This window comes from Canis lupus, chromosome 11 (genome assembly GCF_011100685.1).
Source record: "Canis lupus familiaris isolate Mischka breed German Shepherd chromosome 11, alternate assembly UU_Cfam_GSD_1.0, whole genome shotgun sequence".
NCBI classification, from domain to species: Eukaryota; Metazoa; Chordata; class Mammalia; order Carnivora; family Canidae; genus Canis; species Canis lupus.
In genome coordinates, this window is record NC_049232.1 from 17068280 (window position 1) to 17086544 (window position 18265).

The 18265-nt window shown below is 35.3% G+C and overlaps 1 protein-coding gene and 1 long non-coding RNA gene across 4 annotated transcripts in view; one reads left to right on the forward strand and one right to left on the reverse strand.

The window, feature by feature from the left end:
- The window catches only part of SLC12A2 (solute carrier family 12 member 2), a 112748-nt gene that overhangs the window by 13804 nt on the left and 80679 nt on the right, over positions 1-18265 (forward strand). For both annotated transcript variants that reach the window (XM_038552056.1, XM_038552057.1), the window contains exons 2-4: positions 13749-13868; positions 15215-15290; positions 15574-15669. In XM_038552056.1, the coding sequence (XP_038407984.1) occupies positions 13749-13868; positions 15215-15290; positions 15574-15669 (292 nt within the window). The remainder of the gene's footprint in view (positions 1-13748; positions 13869-15214; positions 15291-15573; positions 15670-18265) is intronic.
- The window catches only part of LOC119873881, an 86457-nt gene continuing 72797 nt past the window's right edge, over positions 4606-18265 (reverse strand). For both annotated transcript variants that reach the window (XR_005366640.1, XR_005366639.1), the window contains one exon: positions 4606-4761. This is a non-coding gene — a long non-coding RNA (uncharacterized LOC119873881). The remainder of the gene's footprint in view (positions 4762-18265) is intronic.

An 18265-nucleotide genomic window follows, 5' to 3' on the forward strand; every position in this document is an offset into this window, starting at 1 on the left:
CTGGACCTATTTAGCATTAATTTCTAATAATTATTTTTTCCCAATTATGAGTTATAGTTCCCTATTTATTACTTTTTGGAAGTGAAACTTGAACATTTAGATAATACATTGTAGCACCATTGGGTGGTAATGCTGGTTTTGTTTTCTCTTAAGGATTATTGCTTTTTGTTCCACCAGGTATTTAACTTGCCTGGATTCAGACTGCAAAATGGTTCCTGTTTCCCAGCTATGCAGTAGCTGATATAGCTCTTTATTATTTTATGGTTTTCAGCTGCTGGTTTTTTAGCCTGCCTCCTTGGGGTAAGGAGGTCTCCACTATCTATACCTGTGTAATTTAATGGTTAGCCAAGGTACAAAGCTAGCCCTTGACATTCCATTTTTTTCTCTGGAGATTGCCACTTCATTTCCAATTTCTCTCTCGGCTTTGGACTGTCTTCTCTGATAGTTGTAGTTACTAAGGCTTCCATCCTTTTGAGTTACATACAGTTGGGGAATGATCTCCATCAAAAAAGGCATCATACTGAGGGATCTCACCCAGTGCAGCTGTATCTATCAAGAGTGTGTCCTCTATAGAGTTTTGTTTTTTTGTTTTGTTTTGTTTTGTTTTTACATCTGCCCTAGGTTTTGTTTTGTTTTGTTTTTAACCATGCGTGTGTAGTTGAGACATTAGCGAGTCAGGGATTTAAATCTTGGCCTTTCTGCTTAGTACTTGTGTAACCTTTAGAAAAAGGACTTGCCCTCTTTGATTCTCAGTTTCCTTCTGTAGAAAATGAGAAAGATGATAATTTATAGTGAGAAATACCATATATTCATGTGAAAAATACATGAAATTCCAAGTGCACGCCATGCCCTTATGTAGTTTTTGCTATCATGTGGTATAACAAAATACCACATGATATATACCTCTATCTATATTACTTTTCTAATATTTTACCCACTTATGATGCCACTGGTCATGTATTCATATCCTTGACAACTTTAATTTATTTTAAAAATAAGACAGTTTGAAATGTAGATCACAGAGTCATGTTATTAATTGATAGTGGGAGGTATAAGTTTTCTGGTAATTTGAGTTAGGTTCAAACTGTTGAAGTTAGCAAGTCGTGTGGGATTTGAAATAAGACATACATTATGCTATTTTTAATGCACAGTGTTGTAACTCAGTCTTGAATGGATAGTAAAGAATATGATGGGCTAGGTAGAGTACTGAATTCTTTGACTGTAATCAGCAGTTCTGACTTGGTTCATTGTAAAGTCACATGGTCACACCATCCACTTTTATCTGTCGCACTTGAGTTTTGAGCTTTGCATTAATGCCACTGGATATTAATAGACCATTGTTAACCAGAGCAGATTGGATTCCTGTAAAACAATACTTTGTTTTGAGAGAGTAGTCTGTATGGGGAGCATTACACTGAATACACCAATCAGCGACAGCACGGATAGGAAATGTTGGTAGCTTTGGGATGATATAATTGGCTAGTACTTGATGAAAAAATTGTTAGAATAAACCCAGCCACTTTGGCATCTAAATGTGCCTATGTGTATGTCCATTTTTAGCTACAGATTTGGCCATGTTTCGGGATATTAATTTAATATTTATCTTAGTAGTAAACAGATGCTATTAAATTATATGAGAGATTTATCATCTCTAAAATGCTTTATTAACACCTTAGTTCAGAAGTTTTTAAGATTTAAATTGCATTTCTTTGGTGAATTTTAACATTTTTTAGATGTAATTTTGAGTTTATTTAAATCAGTAATCTGCTTTTAAACAAAGAACAATTCTTGTTTATTAATAGTGTCCTGAAATAAAGGTTTTTTTACTCCTGCCTGTCATTAATGATTTGATTTGCTTAAATAAAGCTGGGCCCAGAAGTTTGCTTCTCTTCACAGACCATGCAATCTAGCATGAACCCTGGTTGATGTAAAGTGGTTATCATTTGCCACTAGTGGAAATAGTGAAGAGAGGAAGCTATCTAAATTAATAAGCACATTTTTTAGTACCAGGTAAATTGTAAAACTTTTTTAGCAGTTTGAGCCTTATCAAACCACGTTATTTGTGCTGTGTCTCACCAAGTTGCAGATGGTGTAGGTGTTGTATCTTTTACCACCATGCAGAATGGTGATCTATTTGTATGTAACAATCGTTTTATATTTTTTTCTTCCAGAGGCAATTTGAAGCCCTGCTAATAGCAATTTATGAGAAGCTGTGTAGTAGAGTCTAGATTAATGCTGTTCTGTGTTATTCATTTGACATCTGGTATTAAAGTGTGCAACATGGACAGTTGCAATAAAGATTGCTTATTATGATAATAGCCAAAATGTACTGAGTAATTACTTTCAGTGTCAGACAATACACCAAGTACTTAAAACACATTGTAGTTGAATCTTTTAAGTCTTTTCTTATTTTTATTGTTTTTTAAATTTTTTAAAAAATATTTTATTTATTTATCCATGACAGAGAGAGATAGAGGCAGAGACACAGGCAGAGGGAGAAGCAGTGTCTCTGCAGGAGCCTGATGTGGGACTCAATCCCGGACCCTGGGATCATGCCCTTAGTAAAAGGCAGGTGCTCAACCACTGAGCCACTCAGGCATCCCAAGTCTTTTGATTTTTAATTGTGGACTATGGCAGAGAAAAACATAAAGCATAAATGTATAACTTAATCAAGTGAACACCTATGCAGTCATAACCCAGATCAAGAAATAGAGCATTGCTGGTACCCCAGCTACCCTTGATGCACCCCTTTTAATTCTTCCCTGTGCCACGGAAAGTAGATGCTCTCCTGACTTAATTATTTTCTTGGGACTTGGTCTTGATTTTTTTTTAATGCCTTTTATCATTTTTATGTATTCCTGAAAGCTCTTAGTCTAATTTTGCCGCTTTAAAACTTCACATAAATAGAACCATACAGTATATTTTTATCTATCATCTTTGGCTTACTATTATGGTTGTGTGTATTTATAATTCATTCATTTTTATTGCTATTTATCTTCCACTGTATGAAATGCTATAATTTATTCTGCAGTTATGGATGCTTGGACTGTTACTTGTTTTTGACAATTATTATATAATTTGCCAGATAAAAATTTGTCAATTATAACAGTGCTGATTTGAGCATTTTTATACAGGTATTTTATATCTATAGGGCTGTGCCTTATAGTAGAATTGCTGGGTTGATCAGTATGCATGTTTTCAATATGAGAAGATAATGCCCAATTTTCTTTTCCAAAGTTATTTACCAATTTAGATTACCACCAGCAGTGTATGAGAATTTTTGTGTTCTATCAGTCATCATATTTTCTCACTTCATCTTCTCAAACCCTATGGAGTAGGTCTTACTATCTACATTTTACGGATGTGGACACTGACAGCCAAAAGGGTTAAATAACTTGCCAGAGTTTACGGAGCTACTAAATTGAGTGTCAGAGCTGGAATTTGAACCTGGATCTAACTCAGGAACAGACATGTTAAATTTCACTTCTGTCATTTCAGGGCATTTTTTAGAAAACAGCCTGTAAAGACTCAATATTCATTCACGGTATTTTTGAATAAAATCATAGGAAGAGTCTGTGTCCTTTGGATGCTTCAGTTTAATAGCTGTTGCAGGAGTGGAGGTGGATGCCTTCATTACAAGGACTGAATGAATAACAAAGATAATCACAGAGTACCATATGTGCTGTGAAGACCGTACAAGGGGCACTGATGAGGAGAAACTGTTGGGCAGCCTAGGAAGGAGGATGCTACATTTAATCTGAGACCTAAAGGATGTGAGGGAGACATTTATCTTCAAAGTTTGTTACAGGCAGAGGGAACAAGCAAAATGCTCCCCAGAAGAAAGTACTTTAAAACCAATATTCCAGCAATGAAGCAGTATGATATCATATTAAATATTTTAGTTAAAACCCTGTCAATAATTTTCTAACTTAGAGGATCGAAGTTTGAAGGTGTATGAAGTTTGTACAAAAAATTTCAAGGAAAATTAACAGAAAGAGGAAAGTGGTCTGGGACTGGAAAAACAGTAAGTCTAAAACCAATTAATATGGGGTGCCTGGGTGGCTCAGTGGTCTAGCATCTACCTTCGGCTCAGGGTGTGATCCCAGGTCCTGGGATCGAGTCTCACATTGGGCTTTCCAGAGGGAGCCTCCTTCTCATTCTGCCTGTGTCTCTGCCTCTCTCTCTTTGTCTCTCATGAATAAATAAACAAAATCTTAAAAAAAACAACTAATACTTACCTTTTCTCCAATTGTGTCAAATCTTACTGTATGTGGTAAAAAAAACATTGATGACAAATCTTAAATGTTCTGGGTGGGTAATTTTATTTTTCAAGCCTTCCTAAAAAGGCATGGATGTGTAGGTAGCCTAGGGATCAAGAGGTTACAGCGGTGTAAAGTATCTAAAGGATGAAAGAAACTTGTGTGACCTGGAACCTTTGAAAGGAGTTGCAAGCTGGAGCAGCTAATTTGGTTTTTAAGTGGAAAAAGAAAAGTCCCTAGATAATGTAGAAACTGAATGACAACCCTATTTTATCTACCTTCCATACCGTAGTAGCCTCCGAATACACTTCCAAAGTTATATAACACACACAACCCCTCGGTAGTAAATAATTTCATATTTAAACATTTGACATGCCTTCTCAGATAGATGTTGTCTGGGCGCTAGCCCGGCTCTCTTCTCCATCGGTGGTCCGCTGCAGCTGTCCGTAAGAATTGTGTAGGGCAAAGAGTTCTGTAGATATTGTAGACCCTGGGGGAATTTCTGCAAAGCACAAATAGATTTAGAAATAATCCCCTGTGGTGCCATACAGTGCAGAGCTTGTCTTTGTTAGGACAATGTCTAAAGCTTCCTTAGATTTGGAAGAGAGGAAGGAGGGAGAGAGGAAACAAGGTTGAAGAGTGAAAATGACTGGGAAACTGTGAAGTTCCCAGGGCAGTTTCCCAGGTTGGGTGATGTATCTGTCTTTTGTCTCCTTGCCCCAAGTATCTTAACTGGCTCACTGTAGTACGTGGACTTCTACCATTTAGAAAATTCTCTGCTCTGACACATGTCTAGCTGGGTGGTCTGGGGTATGTTAACCTCTCAAAAGACTGTTTCTTCATTTTTTAAATGAAGATAATATCTACCTCTCAAGGGTGTGCCAGTTTAGGAAAATAGGACGTGTAAGTAATTTAGGGAACTGTCTGACACACACAGTAGGGTTTTGGTAAATGGTGGCTGTTATTAAAGTAAGACAGGTTATGAAGTTCTCACATTCTAAGAATTCTTAGTTTATTCCAAAGGTAGTGAGTAAACAGACCTAGATTATGTACAACTCATGTTTTATGAGAAAATTTTGTTGAAAACAGGAAAAACTATTTCATTGTGACTATGACAGTAGACTTGAATTGAGTTAGATTCAGTGCCAGGGTTCACCTCACCCCCAAATATACAAAATCAAATTATTTCTTACCCAAAAAACCAATTCTCATCCAAAATTGAACTCTTCTTTAAAAGTAATTGTTAGGAAGAAATTATTATCTCTCTTATCTCTTCCAAATGCTGATGTGCTTAGAGGAAATAGTAAGAAGGTTGCTCAGAAATGTAGGGAAATAGGGATGCCTGGTGGCTCAGTGGTTGAGCGTCTGCTTTCGGCTCAGGGTGTGATCCAGGGGTCCAGGATTGAGTTCCACATCCGGCTCCTTGTGGATAGTCTGCTTCTCCCTCTGCCTATGTCTCTGCCTGCCTCTCCCTCTCCTTCTTCCTCTCCCTCTCCCTTTCCCTTTCTCTCTCTCTCTCTCATGACTAAATAAATAAAATCTTTAAAAAAAAAAAAAAACAGGGAAATAAAGGGAAATCAGTGTACTAAGGCAGCTTGGGACACTGCTAAATAAGCTTTCCCATCTTGTTTTTCTTGTAGTGCAAGCATTACTGTCGGATAGAATTGAAAACTGAGCTTTTCAAAGGGATTATTGCTTTAGTCTTATTTATGTGAGATCTCCCTTCATGTTGGAATTGTGACATTTTCGATGGTTGTAATTAGAATTTTTTAGCATTTAGGTGGTGTGGTCTGCCAGAATAATTTGAAATTGAACAACTTAAGGGGTAAACATTTTTGCATATTTTAAAATTTCTGTATTCTTTACTGTAGCTACTGCACTATACCTAGCACTTTCTTCTAAGTAGTTGTTAAATGCATTAAAACTTTATAGCTGTGGGGGTACCTGGGTGGCTCAGTGGTTGAGTGTCTGCCTTTGGCTCAGGTAGTGATCTCAGGTCCTGGGATTGAGTCCCACATCAGGCTCCCTGCTTCTCCCTCTCTCGATGTCCCTGCTTCTCTCTGTGTGTCTCTCATGAATAAATAAAATCTTAAACAAAACAAAACAAAAAACTCTATAGGTGTGTGTTGACACCCCCACTCCTGCCTCCACATTCTTTTCCTGTTCATGTTAGGTTTTTTTTCTTTTAATCACTTGGGATTATTTGGTAACACTGATTGACTGTATAAGAAGGTACATCAGTTGTGATTGAGACCCACATTTTTTTCATAGGTCAGAATGCTAGAAAGCATAATAGTTCGCTAGTCTGTATTTGGCAGGGTAAATGCATTTTTGACTATTTTGTGGCAGCAAGAAAATGGTTGATTAGTAGTACATACAGTTTTGTCTTATTGAAAAATTAAAACTGTATCATAATAGATTCTATTTTTTCTTTGCAGCTTTCTTTATCTTCAGTGAATAATCAGCCGTGGGTTTTGTTTTTTAGGTTTTTTTTTGTAAAACAATGGCTTATGTGATCCTCACATTAATTATGTAAATTAGTGTATTGGTTTAAGAACCAGTTTCTGTTTGCAGAGGTATGGTAAGAGCAAATTTTGTTCCTGTAAATAACTGGATCTTTACACAGAAGCATAGACTCACAATAGGTCCATAAAATACGATCAAGATTTAACGGAGTATATATTTCAGGGAGTCAGTAGGCTGACAAAAGGAAGAGATCTCTAGTTGTGAGAGCAGTTAAGTGATGCTTACTGGCACAGGCTTTAGTCTTCCCTTGCTATGATAGGTCACAGGTGCCACAGAAACATCATTTCTTAGGCACTGAGAGTTTATGAGGTCCTAGGGAACCTGTTGCCCTTGCTCTGTTAGGGATTACTGAGAATGTAATCTTGTTCTTGTTGAAAAGTGGTCAGGCATTGAAAAACCAGGGCATCTAAGAATAAGTTTTCTAACTCTTTTGGAATATATAACTATAGGTGGAGTCATAATCTCACATTTCTAACATAGCACTGGCATTTAAATTTAAATTTCTATATTATAATTAAGTTGTATCAGCTGGCTTTATATAGCTTCCAGCTAGAAGCATGAACTGCTTTCTGGGGTTGCATTACTATAAGTTGATGGTTATTTAGAGATCCTCAAGACTCCAAGAGGGTGGTACTGGTGGGGAAGGAGTACTGTGTCCATTTTATAGATTGGGAAACTTACTGATAAGGAGAGGCTGTGACTTGGAATAGGATAGTAATGAAAAGACACCCCCCCCACACACTCAGTTTTTTTTTTTTTTTTTTTTTTTTTGACTGAGTTAAGAATTTAATTTAATAGTGGCTACTTTGGTAAAGTGAAAAATGCCCCACACTGAAGGTGGAAGACCTGCCTTTCATCTCTAGCCTCTACTATAAAAATAACAAGTCCAGGAGGGCTGCAAAGTACCTAATACGGTGATTGATAACATTGATTAATGAATATTTGTTTAATGAATGAGTAGAGAATGCAGTTGTGCTTTTTTGCAAATGTAGAATCTTCAAATAAGAATATTAGAAGTTACTTTGGGCTTTTTAGTATATTAAATACAGTTAAGAGATTGGAACATTTCTTTTTTCGTGGAGTGTCCATATTTGAGCATCCTTAAGTCTACCTTGAAACAGTATTGTGGCAGCCTAAAGAGACACTTCAATACAGATTTGCTTAGTTCTTTAAAATGTGACCTGAAATTGTTGAGCACAGACACTTTTACCAAGTCTTTATCAGTTTAACTGTAAAAATTGAATTTGTATTAAAATGAATAGATTGGTAATAGATAGATGTGGGTTTTTTTTTAGTATTTTAACTGTATCCAGTGTATGCACTGTTTAAACAGTCTTGATGTTTCTCTGCACAATGATAAACACCTTTATCAACTTCGCAAAAAATGTGATCAGAATCCATTCTTATCACCACACAATCCTCTTCAGTGAGTATTAACATCCTTGCCTGTATTGATGTAAAGACCACCTATACTACATTTTATGCTGGAGATGAAAATTCTTTAGCTTTAGTGACTGGGATGTGCAAAGAAAGAGAAATCACTGACATTTTAATGTAATGTGAACTAAAGTATTAACAATGAGAAGCGAATTGATGTGTACATTTGGGATGCGAGAAGAATATACACAGGTGACAACCTTGCACTTGAGGTTACAGAGCTAGTTTAAAGCAGTATTAAAGTTTTTAATGGCATTCAAAAAAAAAAAAAGAAAGATCTTGGTCAAGTATTTTTTTCCTCAAGCTTGATTTTTGTCCAGTGTTTTGAAAACAAATCTGGTTTCATCATACATTGTCTCTAAAATTTTGAAAATCATTCTTCTTTTGGGGAAGAAACAGCTTGATTTCATAAGGTTTTTTTTAACTGAAAAATGATCAAACTCCATGTATCACAGGTAGTGTTGTGTCTTTGGTCAAACAGAATTGAAAAAGGACATTTGTTATGTAAAAGATACTTTAAATGGGTGAATTAAGAGATGAGTTTAATTGTTGGATGTGGAAACTGAACAAACTTCATAACAATTTTTAAGATGTCCTTTGAGAAATCTAACATACATTTACATTATAAGGGATTTTAATTAAGAAGTTACTGTTTTTCTCATCAAATACTATTTTTGATAGTTAAGTATTCACTGAAACTGATTGAAGAAAGAAATTGTTTCCTTTTCATTTAGAGGAAAGTTGCTGTTTTTAGCACTGACAATTTATTTTTCTCATTTGGTAGGAATTAGAATAGGAAAAAAAATATCTGACAACATCAATATTCACACTCAGGACCCACACTCAAAGGGTAAACCTGATCTGGAAATGAATAGGAGCCATCACTTATTACTTAACATATAGATAGTGTTTAAAGCTATGAATCTGGTGAGGTGACCATAGAAAGAAAATACAGGATAACAAAAGGAGAGGAGTCTAGGTCCAAATGTTCGCATTTAATTGCTGGTTAGAAGAGGCTTAGAGAAAGAGGCAGTAGTCAGAAGTGTCCTATGCCATTTCAGAAGTCCAGTGGGACAGAGGCTGAAAGATGTACATTAGATTTGGCAGCAGAGAAGTCTTAGAAATGTCTTAAAACTATTTTGGTGTTGTGGTGGGTTGAAGCCAGGTGGGTGGTCATTGAGGAATGTGCTATAATATTTTAGCAAATTTGACTGGGCATTTATTGATGGTAGTGGTGTTTGTGTGTGAGGGGAGTCACTGTGCAGTAAAAAGTTAACCATGGTTAAAGGGGAAAGAATGACCAAGTGGAAATTTGGGTATACAGGAGAGAGAAGATACTGCAAAAACTTTTTCTCTACTCTGCAAAGTCATAATGGCCATATGGAGACTAGTGTTCTTTTTCATTCTTGTATTTTCTATATCCTCAGAAAAATGTTCAATTCTTCATGCTTTCTCTTTGTTTCTCTTTTATGTTTCCATAGCTTCACCCATTTGCTCTTTATCCCCGACCCCTTTACTAAGTTTCAGTTGTGAATTTTTTAACAGCCTGATAGAACTCTTTAATTGTCTCTTGACTCCTAAAATACAGCATGTCCAACTGAATTTATCATTTCCTTTTCAGGCTGCCATAATCTACTAGTATCTCGCTCTCTCTTTCATTTAGAAATCCTTCTAGTTACTGAGGGCCTCACTATCTGGGGTCTTCCATTGTTTCACTGTCTTTTCCTCATTTCCCCATTTTGTTCTTACCCCAACCTCAATCCATGCTTGGTAGACTCAGAATCACCATTCTGCTTTTGGAAGGATTTTTTTCCCCCCAAATAAATCCAAATTAATTTGGTCCATTCGTTTCACTCATTTAATATGAATCCATAAGATTCATTCATGTTGTCCATGATGTGAAAAACATTTAGAAACACAAAAGAAATTTTATTTCATTGAAAATGTTAGGTAGGTTGAAAATATTATTTATGTAGCTTTGTATTAGTGTAATTTTAGTTCATAATAGTAAATGTAAAATCTTCCTGATTATAAGGTTTTTAAACAATTTTTTTTTTGTATGTAGACAAAACCTCACACTGACAATTTCCTTATTTATCCTGAATTAATGTTTTTAAAGGAATAAAGCGTGTGTATTCTACTTTGGGTTCTTGTTCTTGCAGGAAATTAATACAATTTAACCCAATTTTGTTATATTTAAATCTATTGATTGAACTATAAGTAATATTTGATTGTAATTTTTGAATTAACTTTAGAGGTTGATAACATAGTTTTTAAAAATAGAGCTATTGGAATGTGGAGAGGAAGATAAACTTTCATTTTATGGACTCATGTTTATTTTAAAATACTACTTTAATACGTGATGGAAAAAATCTTCCATATTTGAATACTGTTGTTTGTAGTATTGTGGAAAGTTGTGTAATTATCTCTAGATCTTCAACTTTGCGATGGAATTCTGATAAGCACCCACAGCAAAAATTTTAAAATGCCTGCATGCTTTGGGATTGTTAGAAAGACACTCACATTAATACTTAGCCTTAGAAAAGATAGCCTATGACATATATGCATCTTTAATTTTAATAGAGATTAGAAGGAAGAGGTCTTTTGTGCATATTATGGACATTATATTTTCTTGTAATACTTGGGAGATTATATAATACTTTAAAGTCTTCATTTACAAATTACAACACTACATATCCTACAGTGAAAACAAAGTAACTTCTTTCTTCTTTAAAGTTAATTGAGGGATCCCTGGGTGGCGGAGCGGTTTGGCGCCTGCCTTTGGCCCAGGGCGCGATCCTGGAGACCCGGGATCGAGTCCCACGTCGGGCTCCCGGTGCATGGAGCCTGCTTCTCCCTCTGCCTGTGTCTCTGCCCCTCTCTCTCTCTCTCTCTCTCTCTCTCTATCTCTCTCTATGTGACTATCATAAATAAAAATAAAAAAAATAAAACTTAAAAAAAATAAAGTTAATTAAATTAACAGGCAAAAATTTTTATTCTGGCTTTATTTCAATTATTGAACTATTGAGTCATCATGCCTATGAGGAGTCTGTGGGTTTTTTTTTTTTTCTTTTTTTAATTTGAGATCATCATTGATGTTCTACCATCTAGAGCACCTCCAAGAGTGCAAGTGAAGCCCAAGTGGGATGTGCTGTGATTAAACCACACAGGCCCGTGGTCACATTTTTTACCTGTACATGTATATATTTCCAACAATTGCTGTTACTGATTTCTATGTTTATACCAGATGCTAAGTGAGGAAGAAGGATAACAGTAGGCAGATGAATTGACTGAAATGAGGAGTGGCACTCTGCAGTCTGATACAAAAGAAGAAAAGAAATGACCAGAAGTAGTCATTTCAAAAATGAGACCCAGCAATTACATTCCTAGGTTATTTCCACGATAAATGAAAACTTGTGTCCATACCAAAACTTGTGCACCAGTGTTCACAGGAGCATATTTCATTGTAGCCAGAATGTGGAACCAGGCTCGCATGTTCATCACCTTAAGCACAGTTAAACAAATGTAGTGTAGCCATACAATGGGATATTATTTGACAGTAAAAAGGAGTGAAGTACTGAAACACCTTATAACACGGATGAATCTTGAAAACATTATGCGAGGTGAAAGTAACCACATACAAAGGCCACATATGAGTCCCATTCCATGTATATGACATGTCAGAATAGCAAATCCGTAGAGATAGAAAGTTGGTGATTGCCAGGAGCTGGAGAAGAGGAAATGGAAGTGACTGCTGATGGATTTGGAGTTTCTTTATGAGATGATGAAAATGTTCTAAAATTTGTTGTGATGATTGTACAGCTTGCTGAATATACTAAAAATCATTGACTTGTGCACCTTAATTCAGTGAGTTAATAATTATATGAATTATATCTCAAATTGTTTAAGTATAGCAGATTGAGCTCGTTAATTCTGTTAATGGGAATGGTTGGTTCCGTATACCCTGAGCTTGAGGCATTCCTCTTATAGTACAGTAATCATTGATGCAGTAGATAGTAGTTAAGAAACTGTGTTATAAGGGAAATTATTTTAATTTGTGTCCCTTAGAGTCTTTAAAAATCTCCATACTATCAGGAATAGTTAACGTTAACATTCATCTTTTAAGTTCTTAGTGATCTCAGAATGATTTGTTTTCCAGGTGTTTCACATAGCTGAAGTTACTGTCATGTCTTTCAATGCAAACCCTAAAACAGTTGAAATTTTTTTTCTTTTCCTGAAAAAGTAGGTGAAATAATTTTCAAAAAATAGAGTAAAAGGTATTGTGTCTAACAATGTTTCTTTTGTGGCTTAAAAGCATAAGGATTAGCAGTCTTTCAACTGTAGAAATGTGGAATCTAAGAGCTGATACAGGTTGATGGTGCTTTGAAAATGCATATAGCATTAATACATTAAATGGAATTAAATGAGTTTATTTGGCTAACAGATACTAGTCAAGGGAAAAAGGGAAGTTTGGATTATGACATAGACTTTTCTCTCCAGTAACACAGAATTTGGTATATAGCTCATTTCTAATAAAAAAAAATTACATTAGGAATTCAGTAGAGGACATGAACCACTGAAAGTGGTTTTTAAAAAATATGGTAGGAAATCTTGATGATTTTCAGGATTAAATGATAATTGATTTAGTTGGCTTTTCTTCATTTAAAGAAAGATGTTGGAAACACGGCTGTATTTTCTTCCCTACTCTTGATATATGGGTAAAGAAGAGCTATGGGGATAGCATCAGGGATATGATTCTAGACCTAAGACAATTTTCTCTGCCCAAACACCTCCCTTCACCCTTCATGACCTATTTAACATACTCTTGCTGGTTTGGAAATTTATCATTTGTCCTGGGTGTGTTGGGAGTGAACAAGAGAACCAAAGGTAGAGGGAAAGATAGAGAGAGAAGGCTAAAAAGAGAAAAACTAAGACTACAATGAGACATGAAGTGTTAAAACCAGTTTATGTTTGAATCTAAGAAAAATAACAAAGAGAACAGTGAAGAGCACTAAGTGACTGACCAAGTGCAGAGAGAGTAAAAGCAACAGTTAGGATTCAGTCTTGGGATCCATGGGTATCCTGCTGTAATGGATGATGGGAAAAACTGTGTTATTTGGTGATAAAGAGGAGTTTTAAATTGTGAATGTTGAAATTTCATTTGTGGGAGGGATGCCAACCAGATACTAGAAAGTTGTGGCTGGAGAGTCAAGGTCTGAACTGACTTTTTTAGCTAAGCCTATACTTATTTATTGTGTTCTCCAGACACCATCAAAGTGTAATTAAAATTTGGAATTATTAAAATGGGTTTGCTGTCATATGATTTAAGATTTTTAAAAACCCTAGTAGTTAAGATTTTCTTCCACTTTATTATTTTACTTTTTTTTTTTTAGGTAAAATATATAGACATCCTTGATTCTTGGAAATCTGTATCCTCCTAAACATGTATTTAGTGATATTTGTCTTTATCAAGTGATTTTAAACTTTTCATAATTAAGCATAATTCATATTTCCTTTTATAACCAGGAACCTTTTGAAGATGGCTTTGCCAATGGGGAAGAAAGTACTCCAACCAGAGATGCTGTGGTCACATACACTGCGGAAAGTAAAGGAGTTGTGAAGTTTGGCTGGATCAAGGGTGTATTAGTATGTACCTATAGATTTTAATTTGAGAGTAGCAACATTTCTGTTTATTATAAAATCTTCCTAATGTTCTCATCATTTCTTAAGAAAGCTCTTTTTCTTTTTATCTGAGTGTTGTAGAAGATCAAATTAATAACTTGTACCTCCTTTTCTTATGGATATTAAATTCAGGAAAGGAAACAGGATATATATATTAACAGAATCATTATACTTGATTTCCTCTAAATTATATTTTATTACCTCTTATAAATCTTACATATTGTCATTTTCCACAAATTAAATATAAAACTATTAAATTGATGAAAGTATCAGAATCAAGAAAGCTGAATGAGGAAATAAAGCTGATATATTCCTGCCTCCTTTTCTGCTATCCCATTATTTTTTCAGAGCAAAGTATAAAAGTTAACAAGGAACAGAATAAAGGAGAAATTGGTTTCTTAAGTGTTGAGGTTACTTCAATAAATAGGCTTAGGTGATTTAAGTTTCAGATTTAGTTCTGTTTTTCTGTGTTGGAATAGTCACTAAGGAACTGACTGGAGTAGACTGGTAGACTAAATGGCCTCCCATTGGAACTTTGGAGCACTTAATTAGTCATGTTGACATTTAGAGGAGAGGCAGAGGGAAAATCCCAATTCCAATAGTAATTACATTGCTTAATCAATAGGGTAAATGTGAAGCTCCAGGTACTATTGTTTGCTTGTTTTTAGAATTTAGTATTCTAGAAGACTGTGTTCTATGTATAAGCATAATACACAAAAGTAAAAATAAATTGGGGAAACTCTCTCAAATAGTTAAAAGCTTTAAAGGATGGGTGAGGAGTACCTGGCTGGCTCAGTCAAAGGACTGTGCAACTTGATCTCAGGGTTTTGAGCTTGAGCCCCACAGTGGATTGAGGGTACTTAAATAAATAAATAAACTTTAAAAAGAAAGATGTGTGAACAAGTAGCATTTTGTTTTGACAGATAATTTGTAATACTTAGATCTTCTAAGGAAATCATAAAATAAGGATGTTATTAGAAAATAAGCAAAAATTTAACTTAGTTTGCATTGATACATAAGAACAGGAACTACTTTTTTAGGGTTGAAGTGTTAAAATATTTCTTTTACCTTGTTCAGTACCTTTTGCTGCTTCAGATAATTGTGATGTTGTATTATACTTAAGTTAGATCACAGTTTAGCTCTCACTAAGTTCTTTTAAAAAGCTACTACAAACAGAAGGATAAGAGATTTAAAATGACTTTCTGTATTTTAAATATATGTTGTCCTCCTTTTGGCTAGTTTTGCATTTACTGTTGTATTATGTTCCATCACTTGGCTTCATCTGTAACTTGTCCTCTTTTCGTATCTAGGTACGTTGTATGTTAAACATTTGGGGTGTGATGCTCTTCATTAGATTGTCATGGATTGTTGGTCAAGCTGGAATAGGTAAGTGAAGTTACATACTGGTTGCTTCATTTGAGAATGAAAAAGGAAAGTAGCTGTGTGCCCTTCTAGGCTGTGAACCTCATAAATTGTGAACAATTTGTTTTCTGGTTGGTATCAGATTATTGTCTTAATGTTACTTTTTTCATAATTTTGATTTGTTCTAAAATGGAATAAAAATAAGATAATTGTTAAATATAATGCAAATTTTGTGTACTAACAAGTTCTAGATGAGGCAGGTTGAAATAAATAGAAGTATTCTCATCTCATTTCTTTTTCCCTAAAGGTCTCTCGGTTGTTGTAATTATAATGGCCACTGTTGTGACAACTATCACAGGATTGTCTACTTCAGCAATAGCTACTAATGGATTTGTACGTGGAGGTAAATTCAGTATTTTTATATCATTGTCACCAGATTACAGTTAATAAATAAATTGAGATTTAAATTTTAAATTATTTTTATCTTAAAAAAAGCAACATAGGTCTATAAAGGTGAGAGAGTTGCTGCTAAGCGCTTTCAACCTGGTGTATTTGAAAATAAAATTTAATTTTGGCCCATACACAAACATGTATGCTTTAAACTACTTAGTATCTTCATTGTATTTGGTAGCAAGAATGGAACTTCTGACTAGGTTTCTTCTCAATTGGGTTGTCCCTTACCTCCTTGGTTACAGGCCTTGGATCAGTAGCATGCATCCTGTATATGGTCAGTATTATATAGGTGTAACCTCATTCCTCCTCCTTTATGAAAACTTAGGCAGAGTTCTTTTCCTGTGATCTGACAGCTTGTGTGAGTTCTACCTGGGACTTTGAGTCTATTCTATCAACTCTAGCTTTCTTTTTTGGGTGCCTTCGGGCCTCTTTCATTGGAGTCTACAAGATCAGTCTTGTGAGATTTAACCCTCCCAGGGAGAGCACCCAGGAGACCAGGAGAATAGCATTGGAACCCCTGTGAACAAGAAGAAAAGAAATACATTTTCTAAATCAACTCATCATTTAGCTGGAGTGAGGAGATCCCTAGAGAAAGGAAAGAAAATGGATTTTACCAGCTCCTCCTGTACAGTTGTCATTGCAGATCAATTGAGAAGAGCATCTACCTGTAACATCTGCCTCACCTGTTTAACAGATCCGTATTTGACATTATAGATACATAATTCCTGTCTTGTCTCAGATATTTAGAGAACTAGATTGAGCCTTTCATTTTTCTTCATTGTCTTCATATTTCTTACATACCAGAATATCCAGATCACTATGGTCCTGGGGGAAACTGGTAGCAATATGACCATGCTGAGCATGCATGACTGTTGACTGAAGTTGTATGTGTACATGAGTCTATATTGAGCTATACTGGGGTGTAAGATGTGGATATGCCCAAAAGAGTTAATCAGACAACACGAAGAGATAATTTTTGTCTATGTACTGGGTGCCCTGTGCTTCATTTATTTCTGCTACTGTTGGGGAATGGAAGTGAAATGAGAAATGGACATGTTATACCAGTAAATTATCAAAGTATTTCTCCTTATCTTCAGGCTTTCCAGTCTAGATTGTAATGGGAGCAGTGGGGCACGAAGCTGCTGGTGGCATGAACCCCAGGGATTATTCTCTAAGTGAACACAAATTTAGGAGAAGCATAGATTTTCCTGCCTTGTGACTAAAAAAGCCATTTCATCTTTCAATACTACCGGTAGTTTTCATATATATTCTTAAACACATCTACTTCAGAGACTTTGACCACGTACTTTGAACCTTTGCTAGAAGGCATTCATTTTTCACTTGTCAGTTGGTGACTTTGGAAACCTGGCTAATCCTTTACAGACATCTGCAGTGAAAGTTTTTTGAAGATATTTTTTCAATGACAGTAAGCCCCTTTTGTCACCTCTTTATCTGCTTTATGGACTTGGACAGCCCTAAAGGGATTTATTTTGCTGTCATGAAAAAACAGCATTTTCCACGTGTGAGAAAGTAGATACAGGTCTAAATCTGGCAAGAATATATTGCACCCTGTAGTTATGATTCTAAATTGAAACTATTGGTGTGACTTACACATTTTATACCAAAGGTGCATGTTGCTTAGTTCTGTACACAAAAATTATGTATAACATGATCATCCCAGTAGCAGTGAGCCCCTCTAGTGCTCGCGTGGTATATATTCATTCAGAGGAGCCAAGGGACCTTGGAAAATGATTGGTTCCAGATCTGGGCCGGAAGTGTAGTAGAAGAGCCTAAACATCTTTTCACATTGAAAAGTAAAGAAGGTACGATAAAGACTACTAGTTTTAGGTAAAAAGGACCAGGAGCCAACTTGAAGATGTTGATGCTGAGTTAAGTTTGGATAATTTGAACAGCAATACTACTACTCCTAAGTGATTTGAATGAAGACATAATGTAAAATCCTTCTTAAGTTCATAGACACCACAAAAAAAATCTTTATTTTTTACCTTTGAAGAATGCTAGGGAACTAATTTGTTAAGAGAATCAATAAATAAACGTAAAGAAATCTCATGTTGAATAAAGTTTTCCTGGATGTAAGTTTTTTTTACCTAAACTCAGTGTGACCAAGAAATTGATGAGATTTGTTCTTTGATAACTGTTGCACATAGTAAGAGAAGGAAAGAGAATTAAAACATTACAACTTAAAAAAATAAATAAATAAAAATAAAAATAAAACATTACAACTTTGTAAGCTCAGTAAAAGTATCTGTGATGTATTGTTTCCGAAGAAATTAAATCTGAATTATATCATGCCTGTAGCTCCAGGAAGCATTTTATAGAATATCCAGAGGAGAAAAGAACTTATTAAATGACACTATAGTATTAGAGAGAAGACAAACCATGAGAGACTCCTAACTCTGGGAAACAAAGGGTTGTAGAAGAGGAGATGGGTGGGGGATAGGGTAACTGGGTGATGGGCATTAAGGAGGGCACATGATGAAATGAGCACTGGGTGTTACACTATATGTTAGCAAATTGAATTTAAA